The 20,844-nt window shown below is 35.4% G+C and overlaps 1 protein-coding gene across 1 annotated transcript; it reads left to right on the forward strand.

Annotated features, from left to right (window-relative positions):
- The first annotated feature begins 17,944 nt into the window (after positions 1–17,944).
- Positions 17,945–18,853, forward strand: LOC121819387 (taste receptor type 2 member 1-like). Its single transcript, XM_042248420.1, has one exon. It carries the CDS (start codon positions 17,945–17,947, stop codon positions 18,851–18,853), a length of 909 nt encoding a protein of 302 aa, XP_042104354.1.
- Positions 18,854–20,844: the final 1,991 nt, after the last annotated feature.

Here is a 20,844-nt window from a genome sequence, read left to right on the forward strand (position 1 = left end):
TCAAACTCATGTCCATCGAGTCAGTGATGCCATCCAGCCATCTCATCCTCTGTTGTCCCCTTCTCCTGCCCCCAATCCCTCCCAGCATCAGAGTCTTTTCCAATGAGTCAACTCTTTTCGTGAGATGGCCAAAGTATTGGAGTTTCAGCTTTAGCATCAGTCCTTCCGATAAACACCCAGGACTGATCCCTATGTTTACATGGTATTTATGTTTTCAACATACATTTCCATAAAACACCATGGCTATTAACAAGATTCACTGTCAACAGTGAAAATCTGGATAATACATGTAAATATGGATTAGTAAAAAGACCCATCATCTCACTTATTTACATAGAACAAAACCTACATTTACCTACACTATGGTGATTTAATGTCGAAGAAGACACAGCAGGAACTACAACCCCTCCGCCATGTAAATGTGTCATTCTGGATATACAGACTACCTTGATAACAAAATATAGATTAGATAAATTGGATTTAAAACTATAGTACATGATTTTATCTTTGTAAATATGCCATTTAAGCAATTTTAAACATTATTTAATAATCTCTTATTCACAGATTTAGTTATTTTATTATATAACCTAGTTACTAATGTAAAAGTTAAAATGATATTCTTGTATTATCTATGAAAGAACAATACAATAATTAATCATAAAAATATCTGTATTTTGGTGATAAATTATGACCCAAAGATAACTAAGAAGATGTGTATTTTTGTCTTTCTATACATATCCTAAAAATTATTATAACTAGAACAATTTCAAAAACATATACATGAAATATTAAAATGAGATTTCTTATAAACAAAGACACAAGAAGTATTCTTATTTTTAAGTGCAGTTCATCCCAATAGATCAATAATGTGTCAGTTAATCAGAAAACAGTCAGAAATCCAAATTAACTGGGGGCACAATAAATCCACTGTGCCACAGTGCTTATTGAACATGATAAATATTCTGAATTTACATTATATGAAACCAAAAAGCTGTTTTTATAATCAAATAATGGGTATCATTTTGTCTAGATGATTTCCTATGAAAAAAATTGATTGAAAAATGTATTCCCTAGAAGCCAGTCTTGGTTTCCATTGCTAATGCCTTTTTAAGGTAAAATTTATTTTTTTCAATACATAAGACAAAATGCTATAACCACATCTCATTCAACTAAATTAATTAGTCTTAAAAACTTACTTGAAATTGAAGTTAAACTTGGAAATAAGTAAATGCACTCCTGATCAAAGGAAGTTTGAACTGATCCACCACTGCTTTGAGGGCTCATCTGGTGGCTCAGTGGAATCTAATAAATAAATGACCATTCCTTTATCTCCATGCCGTGTGTGTTAAAAACCAGTTGTTTTCAACATCAGTTATTGCAACCTTCCGATACATATATCTTTTTTCCTTTAGGATAAGGACCTTAATCTGGGTATGTAACTCACTAATCAACTTCAGATTCTAAGTGGTTTATAGAGTTCATTAGTTCTAAGAATATAAAAGGTCTCAATACCTAATTGATATCGCTGGCATCTGCAGTGTAAGAAAGTGAAAAACTTTAATCCAAGAAAAATTCTTGAGCCCTGGGAGATCATGAGTGTCTGTATCCAGCTGAATTTTCATATTAACTTTATGTATAACTATTATTTATTTCATTCAAGGTAGATTTCCATCTTCCTTCATTGCAAACCAATCATATATCACAGAAAATACTTAAATGAAGTATTCAAAAAGTTTCAGTTAGTATTTCTGAAAACTACTAAACTCTCATGATACACATTTTTCTTTCAGTTTCAAATTATTGTGTAACAAGAACAATAATTTCTGTTCAAAGTAAATAAAAAAGGATCCTGAACTGGTTTACTTGTTTTGTTGTACTTAATGTAATAGGCTAATTGAAAAATAAGAAATGCTACTTTCTGTTTCTGTGTGGTGTGTGTATCATTTGCTAAAGATCCTGTATACATATATAGTCTATGTTCATATTTTCAACTTAACTTTTCATCACTCTGTTGCCTACTTCCCAACAGTCATTAATTTTCTCTTCGTTCTCTTTTCAGCACATTGTTGATATTCACTGATATTTAACTTGTTAAAACTGGCACTTTGGAAACTACCAATATATACAGGCAGGACTTAAGCTTTTATGGTAATATTTTTAGAGATTCACCTTAAAAGCAAAAAGCTTCCTGTGTTGCATTTTAATCTTCCTAATTAAAGAAGGTACTGCCTTCATTGTGTATTGTTTTTTGTTTTGTTTTGCTTTGTTTGCTCTTCTTAAGTGAATAAGACACCTTTTATATTTTCTTCCTTCATGGGGCTAACTTTGGCTTCCTAATAGTTTGACATAGAATCTAGAGTTGTAATATATATATATATCTAAATTCTTAAGAAAATAAAAATATGTGTTTTATTGATATTTTCAGTAAGAATTCAATCAGAATAGCCAGAAATGAGAGTACAAGTAGACAAAATCCTTTATATATGAAAAACAGAGCAGTCTGTTGGGTCTGGCCGGTTGTTATAAGCTAGTAATATCATTTTTCTCAGAAAATTTTGTTCATCAAACACATTTTCTGAGTTACTTCATTTGAGATAAATAATTAGAGCTTTAAAAAAAGTTTTGACCACATTGTAAGTCCTTTAAAAAAGTTTAAGTTTGAATGGTAATTTTGCCCTTCATAAAATATGTATGTGCTTCATCCAAGAAAAAATACTATTAAAATTCAGATTTATTGGGAGAAAAAAATTTCCATTTTCCTTTTATCACATTGAATGATGTATGATTTTAATATTGTGAAATTATCTGATGTCTGCTATATGAGAAGACTGATTAAAACCAATTGAAATAGCTTAGAGCATTTTATGATTTCTCTGTAACTTATTCACAAGTCCACTGCCTGGAATGAGTAGAAAATATTCAGATGGCTTAATTCAGTAAGTTCTTAATGTGAGATATTTCAAAAGACCAGACTGTAAGTAGTTCTTATTAATAAAGTCCACAGAACAGTGAGACTATATTTGCAAATTTAGAAAAAAAAAACCAGATTTTTGACATGAGCTTTATGGTTTACTTAAGATGTTCAGTTCACTCAATTTGTAGTGATGTATATGTAGATGACTTTGCTGCCCCACCTAACATTTTCATTTGATCTTCATTCTGACTGACTAGCAACATGGTTTTCACCTAAGAATGATAAACTATTGATTTAATATAAGAATTTAATGAAATCTTTAGATAAGTAAGAAATAATTTTAAATACTAATTTGAAGGACCCTTACCCAAGGGATGAACATTACAAGGAAATAAAATAAATTCCATCTTTAAAAATAATCTCTATTCTCTCATATTCACAAACAGTGAAATGTGCCTAAAGGAATTGGATGAAACAATTGCTTACTTCATCAGTCTATAACGATCTAGGTAAACGTGGCCCAAATAACCAAGAAGAGCCTAAACTCTTGGCAGAGTATGTTACCACTAGTAAGGATCTCTCTCATACTTACCAGGAAATTTCCAATGTACTCTGGGCTCCATTCGTAGATGATGTATTAAAATATATCAAGGGAGATTAAAAAGTAAAATGCATAATAGCTAAATTAAAGTGTTCCTATTAGAAATGCTTTTAAAAATGATGCAAGAAGTTATAAGTATATTATGACTTTAATTGCATATATAGAATTGTTTGCCTTTCTCATTAGGAAAGTGTTTAAAGCATAAAGATGAAAGAAATTCCCCTTTACTTTAATTTAAAATAAAAAAGGCAATAGATATAAATAGGTGAGTCACAGAAAAGTTGAGTGGGGCATGCATATATCTAGAAAAGTTCATATAAAAATGCAAATAAAAATCAAATGCCATTTTCTCTATCAAATTAGTACATTTTTATCAAATGTACTATCAAATGTAATTTTATCAAATTAGTACAAACAGTACATTTTTATGTAAAAAGCTGGGAGATGTATAGGAAACAGAAACTCTCATATTATGCTGATGGGATGTAAACTGATAGAATTTCTCTGGAAACCATATGGCAATACATAACATGAACGTAAAAATGGTCATATGCTTTGGTCCACTCTTACATCCCCATCTAAGGAGGTAATTAGAAATGAAATCAAATGCAAAGATGTTCTGGTTAGTATTACTTATCAAAAATTAGAAACAACTTAAGAATGGTTAATTAGTATTTGAATGTACTATAAAATTTTAGTTACCTATTGGAGGTTTGGAAGATCATTTTCCAGTCTAATGGGATGAAAAGTAATCTACGACATCAATGAGTTGTCAGTTCATGCTATATGTGTCATGCAGAACCCTTCTTATAATAAATGTATGGTCAATGTTTATAGCAACTGCATCCTTTTCAAAAGAAAAACAATATAAAAGTCTTGAAAGTTGTGCAACTGTGATCCTAGACCTAGATTAATCATTCATCTATACAGTATTTGACAAAAAAAATATTGAATGATAATAGGGCTTCCCTGGTGGATCAGCTGGTAAAGAATCCAATGCAGGAGACACCTGGGTTCAATCCCTGGGTTGGGAAGATCGGAAGGGAAAGGGCTTCCACTCCAGTATTCTGCCCTGGAGGATTCCATGGACTGTATAGTCCATGGGGTTGCAAAGAGTCGGACACGACTGAGTGACTTTCACTTCACTTCACTTCACTTCACTTCATTTAATGATGGATAATAGGGCTTCCATTTTTAGAACTATGCCCAGCCATCACTGAAGATTTTAGTATTCATTCAGGACACTGCCGGCTAGAAAAGTGCTCAAGTGTTCTCATAATTTATGCCAAAATACTGAGATTTCTTCATGAGTAATTTGTTTATGTCAGGGATCACTTGGGAGACAGATCAAGGTAGAAGGGAATCTGATTTGGACTCTGGAAAGCAGTAGGACACGTTCATATCAGTTCACATGCTGACACCTGTTGAACTGCATAAAGGCTATCACAGGTTTCGATGCTTATTTCTCAAGCTAAATGTGATGTCAATCTTAATCCAAAATGTGCAACTACAGGGTTAATACTTTAGATGCCAACAACCACATAATTAATTAAAATGATAGAAAAAGAGACACTACTCAAAGATTCTGTTTTCATTTTTATGGAAGAATTATGTAATAGAATCCATGGTTATATTGAGTTACCTTTCTAACATCTATTCTTAAACTTCCCAGAAAAAATAGGCTCACTTTATAATTAATCATACTTATTTGATTGGCTACTGCTAACATTTAGCTGATTCTGATACAAAGTTGTCATTGGTATGTCATTTGTAAGGTTTACAGTGAATGAACATATACTCTTCTTCATTTAGAGAGGGAACTGTGCTGACCTAAATACATAAAGAAACGTCTCTCAAGAATTTCCGCCCTCCCCTTTTCTTCTACCTATTATCAGTAACATGATCACCAAATGTTAGATAATTGGAACATATGCGTTTAAAAGAAGCAACACACATCTAGCCCAAATGAAAATTTCAATTCCAAAAATCCAGTCTTCAAAATTTAGAATCAACTGGTTAACTTGTTTCTAGAATCTTTTATTTCCAAGGGACAGAGTCAGTAGAATGACCTAAATATTATAAATACATATTGCTATACTGCTGCTGCTGCTGCTTCTAAGTCGCTTCAGTTGTGTCTGACTCTGTGCGACCCCATAGATGGCAGCCCTATACACAAGTACACAAATATACTATGCATGTAATCTTAGGAAACATTTCTCTTACATTCACTAGTTTTTGGATGTCACAGTCTTAAATATTTGTTGTTGCTGTTTAGTCGCTAAGTTGTATCTGACTCTTTTGAGACTCCACAGACTGTAACCCTCCAGGCTCCTCTGTCCATGGGATTTCCGGGGCAAGAATACTGGAGTGGGTTGTCATTTCCTTCTCCAGGGGATCTTCCCCAGCCAAGGACCAAACCCACATCTCCTGCCTTGACAGGTGGATTTTTTTTTTACCACTGAGCCACCATGGAAGCCCAGTCATAAGTATACTAGTTTGATATTTCAGATTCAGAAGAAATAATGTCTCCTAGAAGTGATGGCCTTTTTATATGTGAATACCTTTTGGAGTAAAGCTCAATTTACACATACTGCTTAATGCAAACTATTTTTTCTTTTAGTTGGCACAAAAGGCCCACATGATTACATCCATATGTAAATCAAGGAAGGTTTGTGCTCCTTTTTTATCTGCTGTAGATGGACTACTTGATGTGACCTTCTGAAAGGCTCATATATTGCCACTTCATTAAGAGCTCTGAAATGTCAGTATCACCAAAATTGAACACAGAGCTTCTTATTTTCTACAAATGTTGTCTGCAGGTAACATCAGCTGTATCTCAGACAAGGAAAAATACTGTTTGATTAAGCTTTTGATATATCTCTTAAGCGAAGGACATTAAAAAAACAACAACAACAAAGAACAGAAATTGATCTTGGATCATGGACAGCCCAAACTAACATACTGAAGCTAAAGAGGATAAATGATGGTGTTGGAGTTTTAACTGATTAATGATTGGTTACAAATCTTTTCTTTTAATAATTTATCCTTGAGAAGATCAGGAAAATAGTAACAAATATGTCATTTTCCAACAAATTGCTATTGCTTTTCTTTTTGAGTCCAGAGCACCTCCAGAAATATAAAGGTATAGCAGAGTCTCATGTTGGAATAGGATCACTTCATATGTGAAATAAATATTGAAATAATGAATATTAAAAAAACACTCAGAGAAAGCACAGATCACTGTCAAAATATCTAAACACTTTATGTTTATTTAAATTTGAAACAATCTGGTCTTCAAAATGGGCTAAATAATACCAACTTTGCATGATTTATTTTTATTTTTTATTGTGTTCTAAACTATGATTTGGAGTTATATTCTTTTTGTATTTCAGAATATGAAATCTCTCAACAATGTAGAAAATGTGACTTATGTGCCTGGAATATATCCATTTGTGTATATGGAAATCAAAATATGTTTCTACCTTGATCATGGATTGTCTGGTTAAATTTAGGTAAGTTATCTAATATCTGAAGATGTAGTTTCCTATCTCTATTTTCAAAAGAGGTAATTCTAACTTTTAAAATTATCAGAAAAATTTAAAAATTAAATGAGCTTTTTGCACTCATTATTTTGGTAGAAAATGTATTATTTAATTTATACACCTCTTCAGTTTAGTTCAGATCAGTCACTCAGCCGTGTCCAACTCTTTGTGACCCCATGAATCGCAGCACAGCAGGCCTCCCTGTCCATCACCAACTCCCAGACTTCACTCAAACTCACATCCAGCGAGTCGGAGATGCAATCCAGCCATCTCATCCTCTGTCATCCCCTTCTCCTCCTGCCCCTAATCCCTCACAGCATCAGAGTATTTCCAATGAGTCAACTCTTCACATGAGGTGGCCAAAGTACTGGAGTTTCAGCTTTAGCATCAGTCCTTCCAAAGAACACCCAGGACCAATCTCCTTTAGGATGGACTGGTTGGATCTCCTTGCAGTCCAAGGGACTCTCAACAGTCTTCTCCAACGCCACAGTTCAAAAGCATCAATTCTTCAGCTCTCAGCTTTCTTCACAGTCCAATTCTCACATCCATACATGACTACTGGAAAAACCATAGCGTTGACTAGATGGACCTTTGTTGGCAAAGTAATATCTCTCCTTTTGAATATGCTGTCTAGATTGGTCATAACTTTCCTTCCAAGGAGTAAACATCTTTTAATTTCATGGCTGCAGTCACCATCTGCAGTGATTTTGGAGCCCCCAAAAATAAACTCTGACACTGTTTCCACTGTTTCCCCATCTCTTTCCCATGAAGTGATGGGACCAGATGCCATGATCTTTGTTTTCTGAATGTTGAGCTTAAAGCCAACTTTTTCACTCTCCTCTTTCACTTTCATCAAGAGGCTGTTTAGTTCCTCTTCACTTTCTGCCATAAGGGTGGTCTCATCTGCATATCTGAGATTATTGATATTTCTCCCAGCAATCTTGATTCCAGCTTGTGCTTCTTCCAGTCCAGCGTTTCTCATGATGTACTCTGCATATAAGTTAAATAAGCAGGGTGACAATATACAGCCTTGATGTACTCCTTTTCCTATTTGGAACCAGTCTGTTGTTCCATGTCCAGTTCTAACTGTTGCTTCCTGACCTGCATACAGATTTCTCAAGAGGCAGGTCAGGTGGTCTGTATTCCCATCTCTTTCAGAATTTTCCACAGTTTATTGTGATCCACACAGTCAAAGGCTTTGGCATAGTCAATAAAGCAGAAATAGATGTTTTTTCTGGAACTCTCTTGCTTTTTCGATATACCTCTTACTCTCTCATAAATTATTTTATAACATCTTAACTTGGGAGAGTACACTTATTTTTATTACCATATTTTCTGCTGTCAGCTACTTTTCCTGGTTACATGTGTGTTACTAAGGAATGTTATACATCTGAAGGTGGGCTACAATCCATTTCAGGATGGAGATATAATAGAATGCTTGTGTCTTACTTTTAACAGTACACCATTCTAATTACTTCTCTCTGACTTTTAAACTAAGCCTTTCTTCTTTGGTCAGCTTCTATTATGTTATTTAACATTTGCTCAGTTCCAATGAAAAAATTAAAATGTCCCTTTCCCAAATTTTCCTCTATTCTATTTCATAGATACATATATATCATATTCAGCCAGTGCATAGCAATTATTTACCTTTTGCATTTTTATGCAATTTTCAAAAGTATTGCATCATTAATTTCCTGTTGGTTTAAACTCTCTCGTGTCACAGTGAAAGTTGAATTTTAGTCATGTGATAAGGAGATAGAGAAATCCTTAACTACATAGTCTCTCTGAGAAACTGAGCTCTTCTCTACCTCCTCATTCACTGATTCTCTGAGATACAAATTATAATTTGCACATAGAAAGACCATCAAAGTAGAATTATAATAAACATTGTAACTAGGCTAGGGTGGGGTAAGTTGAGAAGAGTTAGCTCAAAAACTGGATATTAATCCAGTGTATTAATCAGTGCATCATTAAATCTTATTCTCTGTCTATCTGTCCTACATGGGACATTGCTCATGCAGAGGCAGCTCAATTAGTTCAGGGTTCTGCAAGAAACTTTCCAACTTTGGGCAGAAAATGTTGACAAAGTCAAAATTGTAGATAATTCATTTTTTCCCCATGCACTCATTTTGCCTTTGAGCAAAGGTAAGCTCAGAAAATTGAAACTGCCTATATTAGTTCTGTCAGTTTTTACTCATTTGAACCTTGAATAAGTCACTTAATTTTTAGGATTCCGAAATACCCTTCTCTATAAAGCGTGGATTTTTGTGATGGTATCTGATCCCTTTCTTCTTCCAATAAGGTTTTTCTGAATCCTAAGAAATTCTCTACCATTCCGGAACCAAGTCTTGTCTCATCTTCCATAGAAAAATTCAGAAACGATATTTATTGAGTGCTTACTACTAGATTGTATTTGCTATTTGCTGCCTTAGTCCCATGACATCCAGATGCAGTCAGATATGTTAATAATCCAGGGTCTCTGTGACTTTATCATTCCACCAGTGTGATCTTAAACAGATGGATTTTATTAAGTCTTCCCTACCAATGTATATGTGGATGGCTGTTAAACTGTGATTCTCCATGTGATTTAACATATATTTTCTGATGATTTTTGTCAAGCAAAGTATTCCAACCTGAATATGATGTCGTTTTTTGGTCAATAATATGGGCTCTGGACAGAAGCTGACCACCTGTATTCAAATCCTTATTTACACTCTCCTGAAGTTTCAAAACTGTGACTTCGCTCTGTTCATCAAACAATTCCATAGTTTCTCAGTAAGAATTAAATGAGAATAAGTATTCCCCAATGGCTCAGCAGGTAAACATGCCTGCAATACAGGAGATGCAGAAGATGCATGTTCTATCCCTGGGTCAGGAAGATCCCTGTAGGTGGAAATGGCAGTCCCCTCCAGTCTTCTTGCCTGAAAATTCCTACCGACAGTGGAGGCTGGTGGGCCACAGTCCAAAGGGTCACAGAGTCGAAAATGACTGAGCATGCATGCGCACATGCAGAATAATGCCTAGAATGTATTTTTATTTATTTTTTTTTAAATTTTAATATCTTTAATTCTTACATGCATTAGAATGTATTTTTAAAATAAAATAGATGTTTGTCAGTCTTATGGCAAGTTAAATATTATTGTCAGATCTGAATACAATTAGCAAATTTCCTTAATTTCTATTGTTTAAATTTGGTCTGTTTTTTTCAGAGACTAACCTCCTGAGTGCAGTATAACACATATGGAGAAATTTTGGTGGCTTGGATTATTAGCCTTATGCTCACCCAATTTGGATTCTTCTTCACTCACCTGATACTTAATATTATTCTGGAAACTCGGGGAAGGAATTCAGAAACTAAATTTTAAAATTTGACTTCAAAATAGAAATCCACATAGACAACCCATTAGACTAGTAAAATCAATCCAACATAAAATAGAAACTACACTGAACATTTGAAAGACATGAAGACATATTTCATAGACTCTAAAATATTGCTTCTCTAGTGAGTCAAGTTTGGCCTCAGCAAGGAAACTGTGCCCAAAGGCTGCTAATGAGAGAACAAGGCATCAATGTTCTTGCTATAAAAATTCAGACATCTGTACAGTTATAGCCAATGAGAACAGAATAAACTGATCTCTGTGCATGGGAAACACCTACTGGTAATAACATTATTTAAAGTTTGCTCTAGTTTTAGAAGCTATTTATGAACATCATCTTAGAATCAAGTGACTCTTACCATGTTGTTCAAAGCAAAAGCAAAGCAAGCAAACACACAAAAAGTTTCACTGAAAGTGCACTAGTTTGCAAGGTTCGCATGAGCATTTAGAAGCATATGTATTTACTAGAAGGTGACTAAACTGAAATTCTCCTAATGAATCGTAAATATCCAATGTCTGTTGGTAGATAATGTTATTTCTCTTTTCAAAGAAATCTATTTTTTTAGTAAAACTTTCAGAGATTGTTTAATTTGAAAATTCTGAAATTTTCCTAATGAATCATAAGTACCCAATGTCTCTTGGTAGATACTATTATTTCTCTTTTCAAAGAAATCTATTTTTTTTAGTAAAACTTTCAAAGTTTTACCATTTGACCACTGCCTTTCCAAGATCTATAAACAAACTTATAAATTACTAATTTCAACACTGTCTCACTCGCCGTGAACTTTCCCCAGATCTAAGAAAGCTCTTCTCTAAAATTCTCCTTCCAAAACAGAGTTCAATAAGGGCACATGCAAAGCAATTCACATATGACAGGAAAATCACGAATGCAAATACAAGCCAGCAAAAGGGTAGTTGAATGCCAATTATACTTTTAGAATAGTCCTTGGAATATCCAAGCTTTGTATTCAATTAAGTAATGCAGTATTTAGAGAGGCAAATTAGAGCTGTAATCCAGGATTTCAAAATGAAATAAATTATTTAACAAATTCATATAACCCACAAATCAGACTGCCAGATATACCTGTGAAAATGTGACAAAAGCAAGGTTGTTTAAAACTAACTCAGCAAAAATTTTTAAAGCAGTTGGACACTCAACAAGAATAGATTCCAGATTATAAATTACATCTTTATCTATTAAGTGTGATTCAAAAAACCTACCCCTAAAATGTTCTTTGTGATTTTATATTATCTTAAGATTTTATGTCTCTGTGACAGATGTGCATTCTGAGGTAGCTGTTATAAATATGCAATATTTTTAAAAAGAAGTTCTTTTTGTAAATATGATTACAATTATACTTAATCATAATTACAACAAATTAACCTTGATTAAAATCAACTTTGTTAATTGTTTTGACTAACAAGAGTTTCCATATATTGGTCTATATTTTACTACCCTACTTTACTATGGAAATTGAGAGAAACAACCACAGAAAAGGGATAACAGGGAATGAAGAAGATAGTATGATTGTTGTCTCCCCAAATACCGGTTATTGTTGTGAAGATATCTGATATATAAAAGATCCCCATTGCTGCACTAGAATAGAATACATTTTGGCCATGATCATATACCATTTTCATAATGCCTTGCAACAATATCCTCAAAGAACAATGAACATCTATTATAACTACAACAAAAAAAATTACCCTGATAGTCACATTTTTTAGTTAACATTACTTAGTTAAGTTGTCATATAAATATCATCTGACTGATTAGGTACATGCCAAATTATTGTACATCACTTAATTCAACAAATTCATTCAGTGAAATACAATCATAACCAATACAGTATACTAACACATATATATGGAATTTAGGAAGATGGCAATGACGACCCTGTATGCAAGACAGGGAAAGAGACACAGATGTGTATAACGGACTTTTGGACTCAGAGGGAGAGGGAGAGGGTGGGATGATTTGGGAGAATGACATTCTAACATGTATACTATCATGTGAATTGAATCGCCAGTCTATGTCTGACGCAGGATGCAGCATGCTTGGGGCTGGTGCATGGGGATGACCCAGAAAGATGTTATGGGGAGGGAGGTGGGAGGGGGGTTCATGTTTGGGAATGCATGTAAGAATTAAAGATTGTAAAATTTAAAAAATAAAAAACTAAAAAAAAAAAAAACAAAAAAACAAAATATTAATTAAAAAAACTTTTTGTTAATGGAAGGCTACGATTGCTTGACTTTTTATTTTGACTAAGACCAGATTCCTTAGAGTTCCATAGTATTTGAACACTCAGTTATCAGAAACTTTTAAATGCAGTCACTCAATAGTTGTAACTCAGTCTCAGGTGACTTAGGACATCAAGTTATGAAATGTACAAATCCTGTTTCTTCTTCTTCTTCCCAGAACCTTGATTCTGGTCTAGAGTTTGGAATTGAGAAGAAGCTTCTTCACCTGTACCTAGAATTGGGAATAGACCTTAGGGGTCATGTCTGCATGCATGCTCCATCATATCTGACTCTATATGACCCCAGGGACTACGGCCCCACCAGGCTCCTCTGTCCATGGGTTTTCCCAAGCAAGAATACTGGTGGGTTGCCATTTCCTATTCCAGGGGATCTTCCTGACCCAGGGATCAAACTTGCATCTCCTGCATCTCCTGAATTAGCAGGTGGACTCTTTACCACTGCGCCATCACCAAGCAAGGCAAATACTATTCACTGGACAGTCATGGTTTATAGACAAGAAAGATTACAAATTCAGACACTAAAGGGAAACTGATATATGGGTCACAAAACCAGCCTTTTAGAAGAGATAAAGATGGGATACATCTTACTACATTTTGGATATCTGTGGTGTATAGAAGATGTGTGGGGAGGTCACCTGGAGGTGTCTGGGGAATGTCACAGAGGTGGCTCTGAAGATGTGTTTATGGGCTAGTAAAACCATGAATGATGTTGTACAGTGGGTGGCAAATCCAGTACTATGCTGCTTTTATTTTCTATACTCTTATAATCTTATTTCTTATTGAAAGCATTTTAACTGTCTTATTAAAAATGTTAACAGAATCAGGTTTTTATTTTTTTGCTGAGGTAAATACAATAAGAAGACATTTGATGCTTTTGAACTGTGGTGTTGGAGAAGACTCTTGAGAGTCGCTTGGACTGTAAGGAGATCCAACCAGTCCATTATAATGGAGATCAGTCCTGGGATTTCTTTGGAAGGAATGTGCGAAGAGCTGACTCATTTGAAAAGACACCAGTGCTGGGAAAGACTGAGGGCAGGAGGAGAAGGGGACAACAGAGGATGAGATGGTTGGATGGCATCACTGACTCTATGGATGTGGGTTTGGGTGAACTCTGGGAGTTGGTGGTGGACAGGGAGGCCTGGCATACTGCGGTTCATGGGGTCTCAAAGAGTCAGACATGACTGAGCAACTGAACTGAACTGAACTGAACTGATAGTATTAATAAGTAGTTAATATATGTTGAGTACTTAGTATGACCCAGCCATTGAACTAAACAGTTTGAGCCCCATAACCAAACAGTTATGAGGTAATACTGATTTGGGCCTCCCTAGTAGCTCAGACAGTAAAGAATCCACTTGCAATGCAGGAGACCTGGGTAAGATCCCTGGACTGGGAAGATCCCCTGCAAGAGGGCATGGCAACCCACTCCAGTGCCTTGCCTGGAGCATCCCCATGGATAAAGGAGCCTGGTGGGCCACAGTCCATGGGATCACAGAGAGTCAGACATGACTAAGCACAGCACAGTTCAGTTCAGTTTGGTCTCAGTCTTGTCTGACTCTCTGCGACCCCATGAACTGCAGCATGCCAGGCCTCCCTGTCCATCACCAACTCCTAGAGCTTGCTCAAACTCATGTCCATCAAGCTAGTGATGCCATCCAGCCATCTCATCCTCTGTCATCCTCTTCTCCTGCCTTCAGTCTTTCCCAGCATCAGGGTTTTTTCCGTTGAGCTGGCTCCTCACATCAGGTGGGCTTCAGCAAGTGTCCTTCCAATGAATAGTCAGGACTGATCTCCTTTAAGATTAACTGGGTTGATCTCCTTGCAGTCCAAGGGACTTTCAAGAGTCTTCTCCAACACCACAGTTCAAAAGCATCAATTCTTTGGTGCTCAGCTTTCTTTATGGTCCAACTCTCACATTCATACATGATTACTGGAAAAACCACAGCTTTAACTAGATAAACTTTTGTTGGCAAAGTAATGTCTCTGCTTTTTAATATGCTATCTAGTTTGGTCATAGCTTTTCTTCCAAGAAGCAAACACTTTTAATTTCATGGCTGTAGTCACCATCTGCAGTGATTTTGGAGCCCAAGACAGTAAAGTCTGTCACTGTTTCCCTTGTTTCCCCATCTGTTTGCCATGAAATTATTGGACTGGGTGCCATGATCTTCGTTTTTTTGAATGTTGAGTTTTAAGCCAGTTTTTTTCATTCTCTTCTTTCACTTTCTTCAAGAGGCCCTTTAGTTCCTCTTTGCTTTCTGCCATAAGAATGGTGTCATCTGAGTATCTGAGGTTATTGATATTTCTCCTGGCAATCTTGATTCCAGCTTGTGCTTCATCCAATCCAGCATTTCTCATGATGTACTAGGCATATAAGTTAAATAAGCAAGTTGACAATCGACAGCCTTGACATACACCTTTCCCAATTTGGAACCAGTTTGTTGTTCCACGTCTAACCGTTTCATGTCCATGTTCCAGTTCTAACCAAGAACTATGAACAGAGGTTTGTGACATTGTACAGGAGGCAGTGATCAAGACCATCCCCAAGAAAAAGAAATGCAAAAAGGCAAAATGGTTGTCTGGGGAGGCCTTACAAATAGCTGAGAAAAGAAGAGAAAATAAAGGCAAAGGAAAAAAGGAAAGATAAACCCAGCTGAATGTAGAGTTCCAAAGAATAGCAAGGAGAGATAAGAAAGCCTTCCCCAGCAATCAATGCAAAGAAATAGAGGAAAACAATAGAATGGGAAAGACTATAGATCTCTTCAAGAAAACTAGAGATACCAAGGGAATATTTCATTCAAAGATGGGCACAATAAAGGACAGAAACAGTATGGGCCTAACAGAAGCAAAAGCACAGCCCAGTGATGATTTATTTATGTTTTACATGTGCTGTAACTAAAGTTCAACAAGGTTATATGACATCTCTTTGTAAAAAGGGAGAAAAATAAATTTAACGTGTATGCAATTACACTCTCTGCTGTTGGCTTTAAGTTTCTGTACCATCTATCTTTTGAAATGATGATCTTCAGCGTGAGCACATAAGCATATGAATAAATTACACACTACTTTTATCACTGGGGTTTGCTGACCCTTGGGTCACAGTTTTACCAAGAAGACTGAAAATATGAGAAATCATTTAGGGTAATGAAGGATTCTTTACAAAGTTAAGTCCCAGGAAATAATGTTCAATTCTGGAGAAAAAAATTAATTGCTTTTTGGAGGGCTGGGGTTGGGTGAGGAAGGGTCAGGAAGAATTCATTTAAAGTGTCTTAGAACCACAGACATATAGATCAATGGAACAAAATAGAAAGCCCAGATATAAATCCACACACATATGGACACCTTATCTTTGACAAAGGAGGCAAGAATATACAATGGAGTAAAGACAATCTCTTTAACAAGTGGTGCTGGGAAAACTGGTCAACCACTTGTAAAAGAATGAAACTAGATCACTTCCTAACACTGCACACAAAAATAAACTCAAAATGGATTAAAGATCTAAATGTAAGATCAGAAACTATAAAACTCCTAGAGGAGAACATAGGCAAAACACTCTCAGACATAAATCACAGCAGGATCCTCTATGATCCACCTCCCAGAATTCTGGAAATAAAAGCAAAAATAAACAAATGGGATCTAATTAAAATTAAAAGCTTCTGCACAACAAAGGAAAATATAAGCAAGGTGAAAAGACAGCTTTCTGAATGGGAGAAAATAATAGCAAATGAAGCAACTGACAAACAACTAATCTCAAAAATATACAAGCAACTTATGCAGCTCAATTCCAGAAAAATAAACGACCCAATCAAAAAATGGGCCAAAGAACTAAATAGACATTTCTCCAAAGAAGACATACGGATGGCTAACAAACACATGAAAAGATGCTCAACATCACTCATTATCAGAGAAATGCAAATCAAAACCACAATGAGGTACCACTTCACACCAGTCAGAATGGCTGCGATCCAAAAATCTGCAAGCAATAAATGCTGGAGAGGGTGTGGAGAAAAGGGAACCCTCCTACACTGTTGGTGGGAATGCAAACTAGTACAGCCACTATGGAGAACGGTGTGGAGATTCCTTAAAAAATTGCAAATAGAACTACCTTATGACCCAGCAATCCCACTTCTGGGCATACACACCGAGGAAACCAGAACTGAAAGAGACACATGTACCCCAATGTTCATCGCAGCACTGTTTATAATAGCCAGGACATGGAAACAACCTAGATGTCCATCAGCAGATGAATGGATAAGAGAGCTGTGGTACATATACACAATGGAGTATTACTCAGCCATAAAAAAGAATTCATTTGAATCAGTTCTGATGAGATGGATGAAACTGGAGCCAATTATACAGAGTGAAGTAAGCCAGAAAGAAAAACACCAATACAGTATACTAACACATATATATGGAATTTAGGAAGGTGGCAATGACGACCCTGTATGCAAGACAGGGAAAGAGACACAGATGTGTATAATGGACCTTTGGACTCAGAGGGAGAGGGAGAGGGTGGGATGATTTGGGAGAATGACATCCTAACATGTATACTATCATGTAAGAATTGAATTGCCAGTCTATGTCTGACGCAGGATGCAGCATGCTTGGGGCTGGTGCATGGGGATGACCCAGAGAGATGTTATGGGGAGGGGAGGTGGGAGGGGGGTTCATGTTTGGGAACGCATGTAAGAATTAAAGATATTAAAATTTAAAAACTAAAAAACTAAAAAAAAAATAAAAATAAAAAATAAAGTGTCTTAGAACCAGTATTAACAGGAAAAAAGTTTACTGAAGAAAGAGCCACATCGAAGAGTGGATACTTATGCCAATAATAAGAAATTGTTGTCTGTCCCAAGAATGTGGCATTTGGAAAAAATGAAAAGAAAACAGTAGTAACCTAAATAAAACATTTATAATCAGATTTTTTATATAATTGAGTAATTGTGAGAACTGAATAATGTCAACATGACAGTTTTTGCTAGGATGTAATTGGAATACTTTACCATCATTCAAATCTTTGGATTTGCATTCCCACCATTTTGAATGAAGGGCATCAGATTTAAAAACTGCTCCCTCTGATTCTCTTCCTTAAGGAAGAAGTCTAGTGTAGACTCTAGATCCACTCTGCTTATGATCCAGGAGTTGGCAGAGGGTCACATTTCTCAATGCTGTATGCTTCCTATCTGCAAGATCGTCTGGAGGAAGTGTGGAACACTGTCCACAAGGAAAAGCTAAGATTCGTGGTAGGAAACATGATCTCTTTGTCAGTTATTCCACATGTTATCATCATGTCTGCAGAATTTATTACAGGGGTTACAGTAAATGGATTTCTTATAATCATCAACTGTAATGAATTGGTCAAAAGCAGAAAGCTAACACCCATGCAACTCCTGTTCGTATGTATCGGGATGTCTAGATTTGGTCTACAGACTGTGTTAATGGTACAAGGTTTTTTCTCAGTGTTCTTTCCACGCTTTTATAGCACAAAAATCTATGGCACACCAATGCTGCTCTTTTGGATGTTTTTCAGCTCTGTCAGTCTCTGGTTTGCCACCTGTCTCTCTTTATTTTACTGCCTCAAGGTAACAGGCTTCACCCAGTGCTGTTTTCTTTGGCTGAAAGTCAGGATCTCAAAGTTAATGCCTTGGATGCTCCTGGGAAGCCTGCTGACCTCTATGAACATTGCAGCTCTGTGTGTCAAGGTGGATTACCCTAAAATTGTGGATATTGATGTCCTGGGGAATGCCACAGCTAAGAGGATTAAACTCAACACAAAGCAAATTAATGAAGTTCTTCTCGTCAACTTGGCATTACTATTTCCTCTGACCATATTTATAATATGCACTGTTATATTATTCATTTCTCTCTACAAGCACACTCATCGGATGCAAAATGGACCTCCTGGTTTCAGAAACACCAGGACTGAAGCCCATATTAATGCATTAAGAACAGTGATAACATTCTTTTGCTTCTTTATTTCTTACTTTTGTGCCTTCATGGCAAATATGACATTCAATATTCCTTATGGAAGTCACTGCTTCTTTGTGGTGAAGAATATTATGGCAGCATATCCCTCTGGTCATTCGGTTATAATGATCTGCAGTAATTCCAAGTTCCAGCAACCAATCAGGAGACTTCTCTGCCTAAGAAGGAGTCAGTGAAGAGGAGGATCAATGTAAAATATTTTGTACTTCCTTATCACGGATTCAATGGACTTGTGTTTTATTTTTGTTTACTTTTGTGTTTTGTGTGTTCTCTCTTCTCCACTGAAAGCACTGATTTTAATGTTGGATGGATGTCTCTTTTTCTAGGACCTGTGTACTTAATAAACATTATGACAGTAACATATAAATAACTAGTATTTACTTGCACTGGAATACCAGTTATATTAAAATTAAAAAAAAATACTAAGATTTCATTTCACTGACCAAAGTAATTCTGTTACCTGTCTTCTGGTTTAGATAATCAACATCACATTGATTTAGGCTAAGACTTGGAACAATATAATAATTTGGCTATTTGACTGCACATAGCTATTTTCCAAAGAGTATAATTTATAATAATTATACTTAATTATAATAATAATTTAGTATAATTATTTAAAAATGCAAATTATATGTTGAAAGTATATGTATGTCAGGGCAATGCACTTAGATACATGGGTTAATATCATGTTTTGCTGGATATACAGATTAAAGTCTTATTTTGCTAGATATACTTTTGAATTTAGTTACTAGCTCAGGTTGGTAAATGGTAAGGTCAAACAGAGCTGGCATACAGATACACAATATAACTGAAGAAATATTTTTTACAAGTTAAATAAATATTTTTCAATCCCTTGAGGTGTGAAAGTCATGCCCAAATTGGATGTGAGGGAGGTTGCTGACAATGAAGTTCTAGCATGGTATCATTCAACTGGTGTTTTAATTTCCCTCCAACTGGGAATCTTGTCTGAGGTATGGCTGTTGCAAACGACTTGAAGACCTAAGGTAAAAGCTTTGAAATCTATTGCAAGATTTGAATTGTTCTCTTTTAAAATCGAAAATTCTGTTGATTTGGGGAAGAAAATATTTTTTTTAATATCTTACATCTCAGAATATCTGTTCGAATCTGTGACATCCTCATTGGCTTTTAAACAAACAAAAAAGTCTAGTAGTCATTTTACTTGTAAATAAATTGTAATTTAAATGGACTAAAAATTGCCAGGGTAAGGGAAAAAAAAACTAGATATGTGTGTAGGCATATGCATATGTATGTGTGAAGTCTTTTTTTACTTTACAAAATATTTCCACACACAATTGCTTATTTCATTCTCAGAACATTTTGTAAAGTAGGCAGTAGAATAATCTCAATTTTACAGTTGAGAAACTAAGGTTTGGAGAGGTTATTATATATGTCTAAGTCCACTCAACTACACTCCTTGCTATAACTGAAACTCAAACCTGGTTCTTCTGTCACTAAAGTCAGTACACTCTCTGGTTTTCTTTCCATTATTCTTTATAGGCAACTTTAGGTTCTGAAAGTCGTGATAAGAAATGACACTCAACATATGACCTGTGACATCATATGACCTTTCTTCATTATGTCCTAGAAAGATAATTTTTGAAAAATTTCCTAAGTGTCTGAAGTATTCTATTATTTGGTCAAGTTATTTGTTTTCTATTTCCTCTCATATTTGGTTTCCTGACAGCCTGAGGAGCTATGCATAGGTGCCCAACTCACATTTTTGTACCATTTGACTCACGTGGTAGGGAAACTGCTGTAGCAGTCTCACTTTTATAGTCAGGTGGTACTAAACTCTTTGCTGGGAAAACTGTTATTAACTATGTTTAGTTATGTTAGTTATGTGATTAACTATGTGATTAACTATGTTTGAGTTTTGCATAACTGTGTAACTGGAACTACCCTTCAGATTATAAAACAGACCTACACACTTTTGCATCACACCCCCTGGTCTCCTAAGCCAAACTGAAACTCTTACTCATGCTAGCGTCTAAATTATCCGGGGAATTGTGGCATATATTTCCATAGTGACGTCTAATATCAGTAGGCCATTTACGTCCTCTACTGTGCTCATCTTTTTTTTTAATTTAAAAAATAATTTTAATAATTGTTTATTAAATTGTAAAATAATACACAATATAAAAATGTG

Source organism: Ovis aries, chromosome 4 (assembly GCF_016772045.2).
Source record: "Ovis aries strain OAR_USU_Benz2616 breed Rambouillet chromosome 4, ARS-UI_Ramb_v3.0, whole genome shotgun sequence".
NCBI classification, from domain to species: Eukaryota; Metazoa; Chordata; class Mammalia; order Artiodactyla; family Bovidae; genus Ovis; species Ovis aries.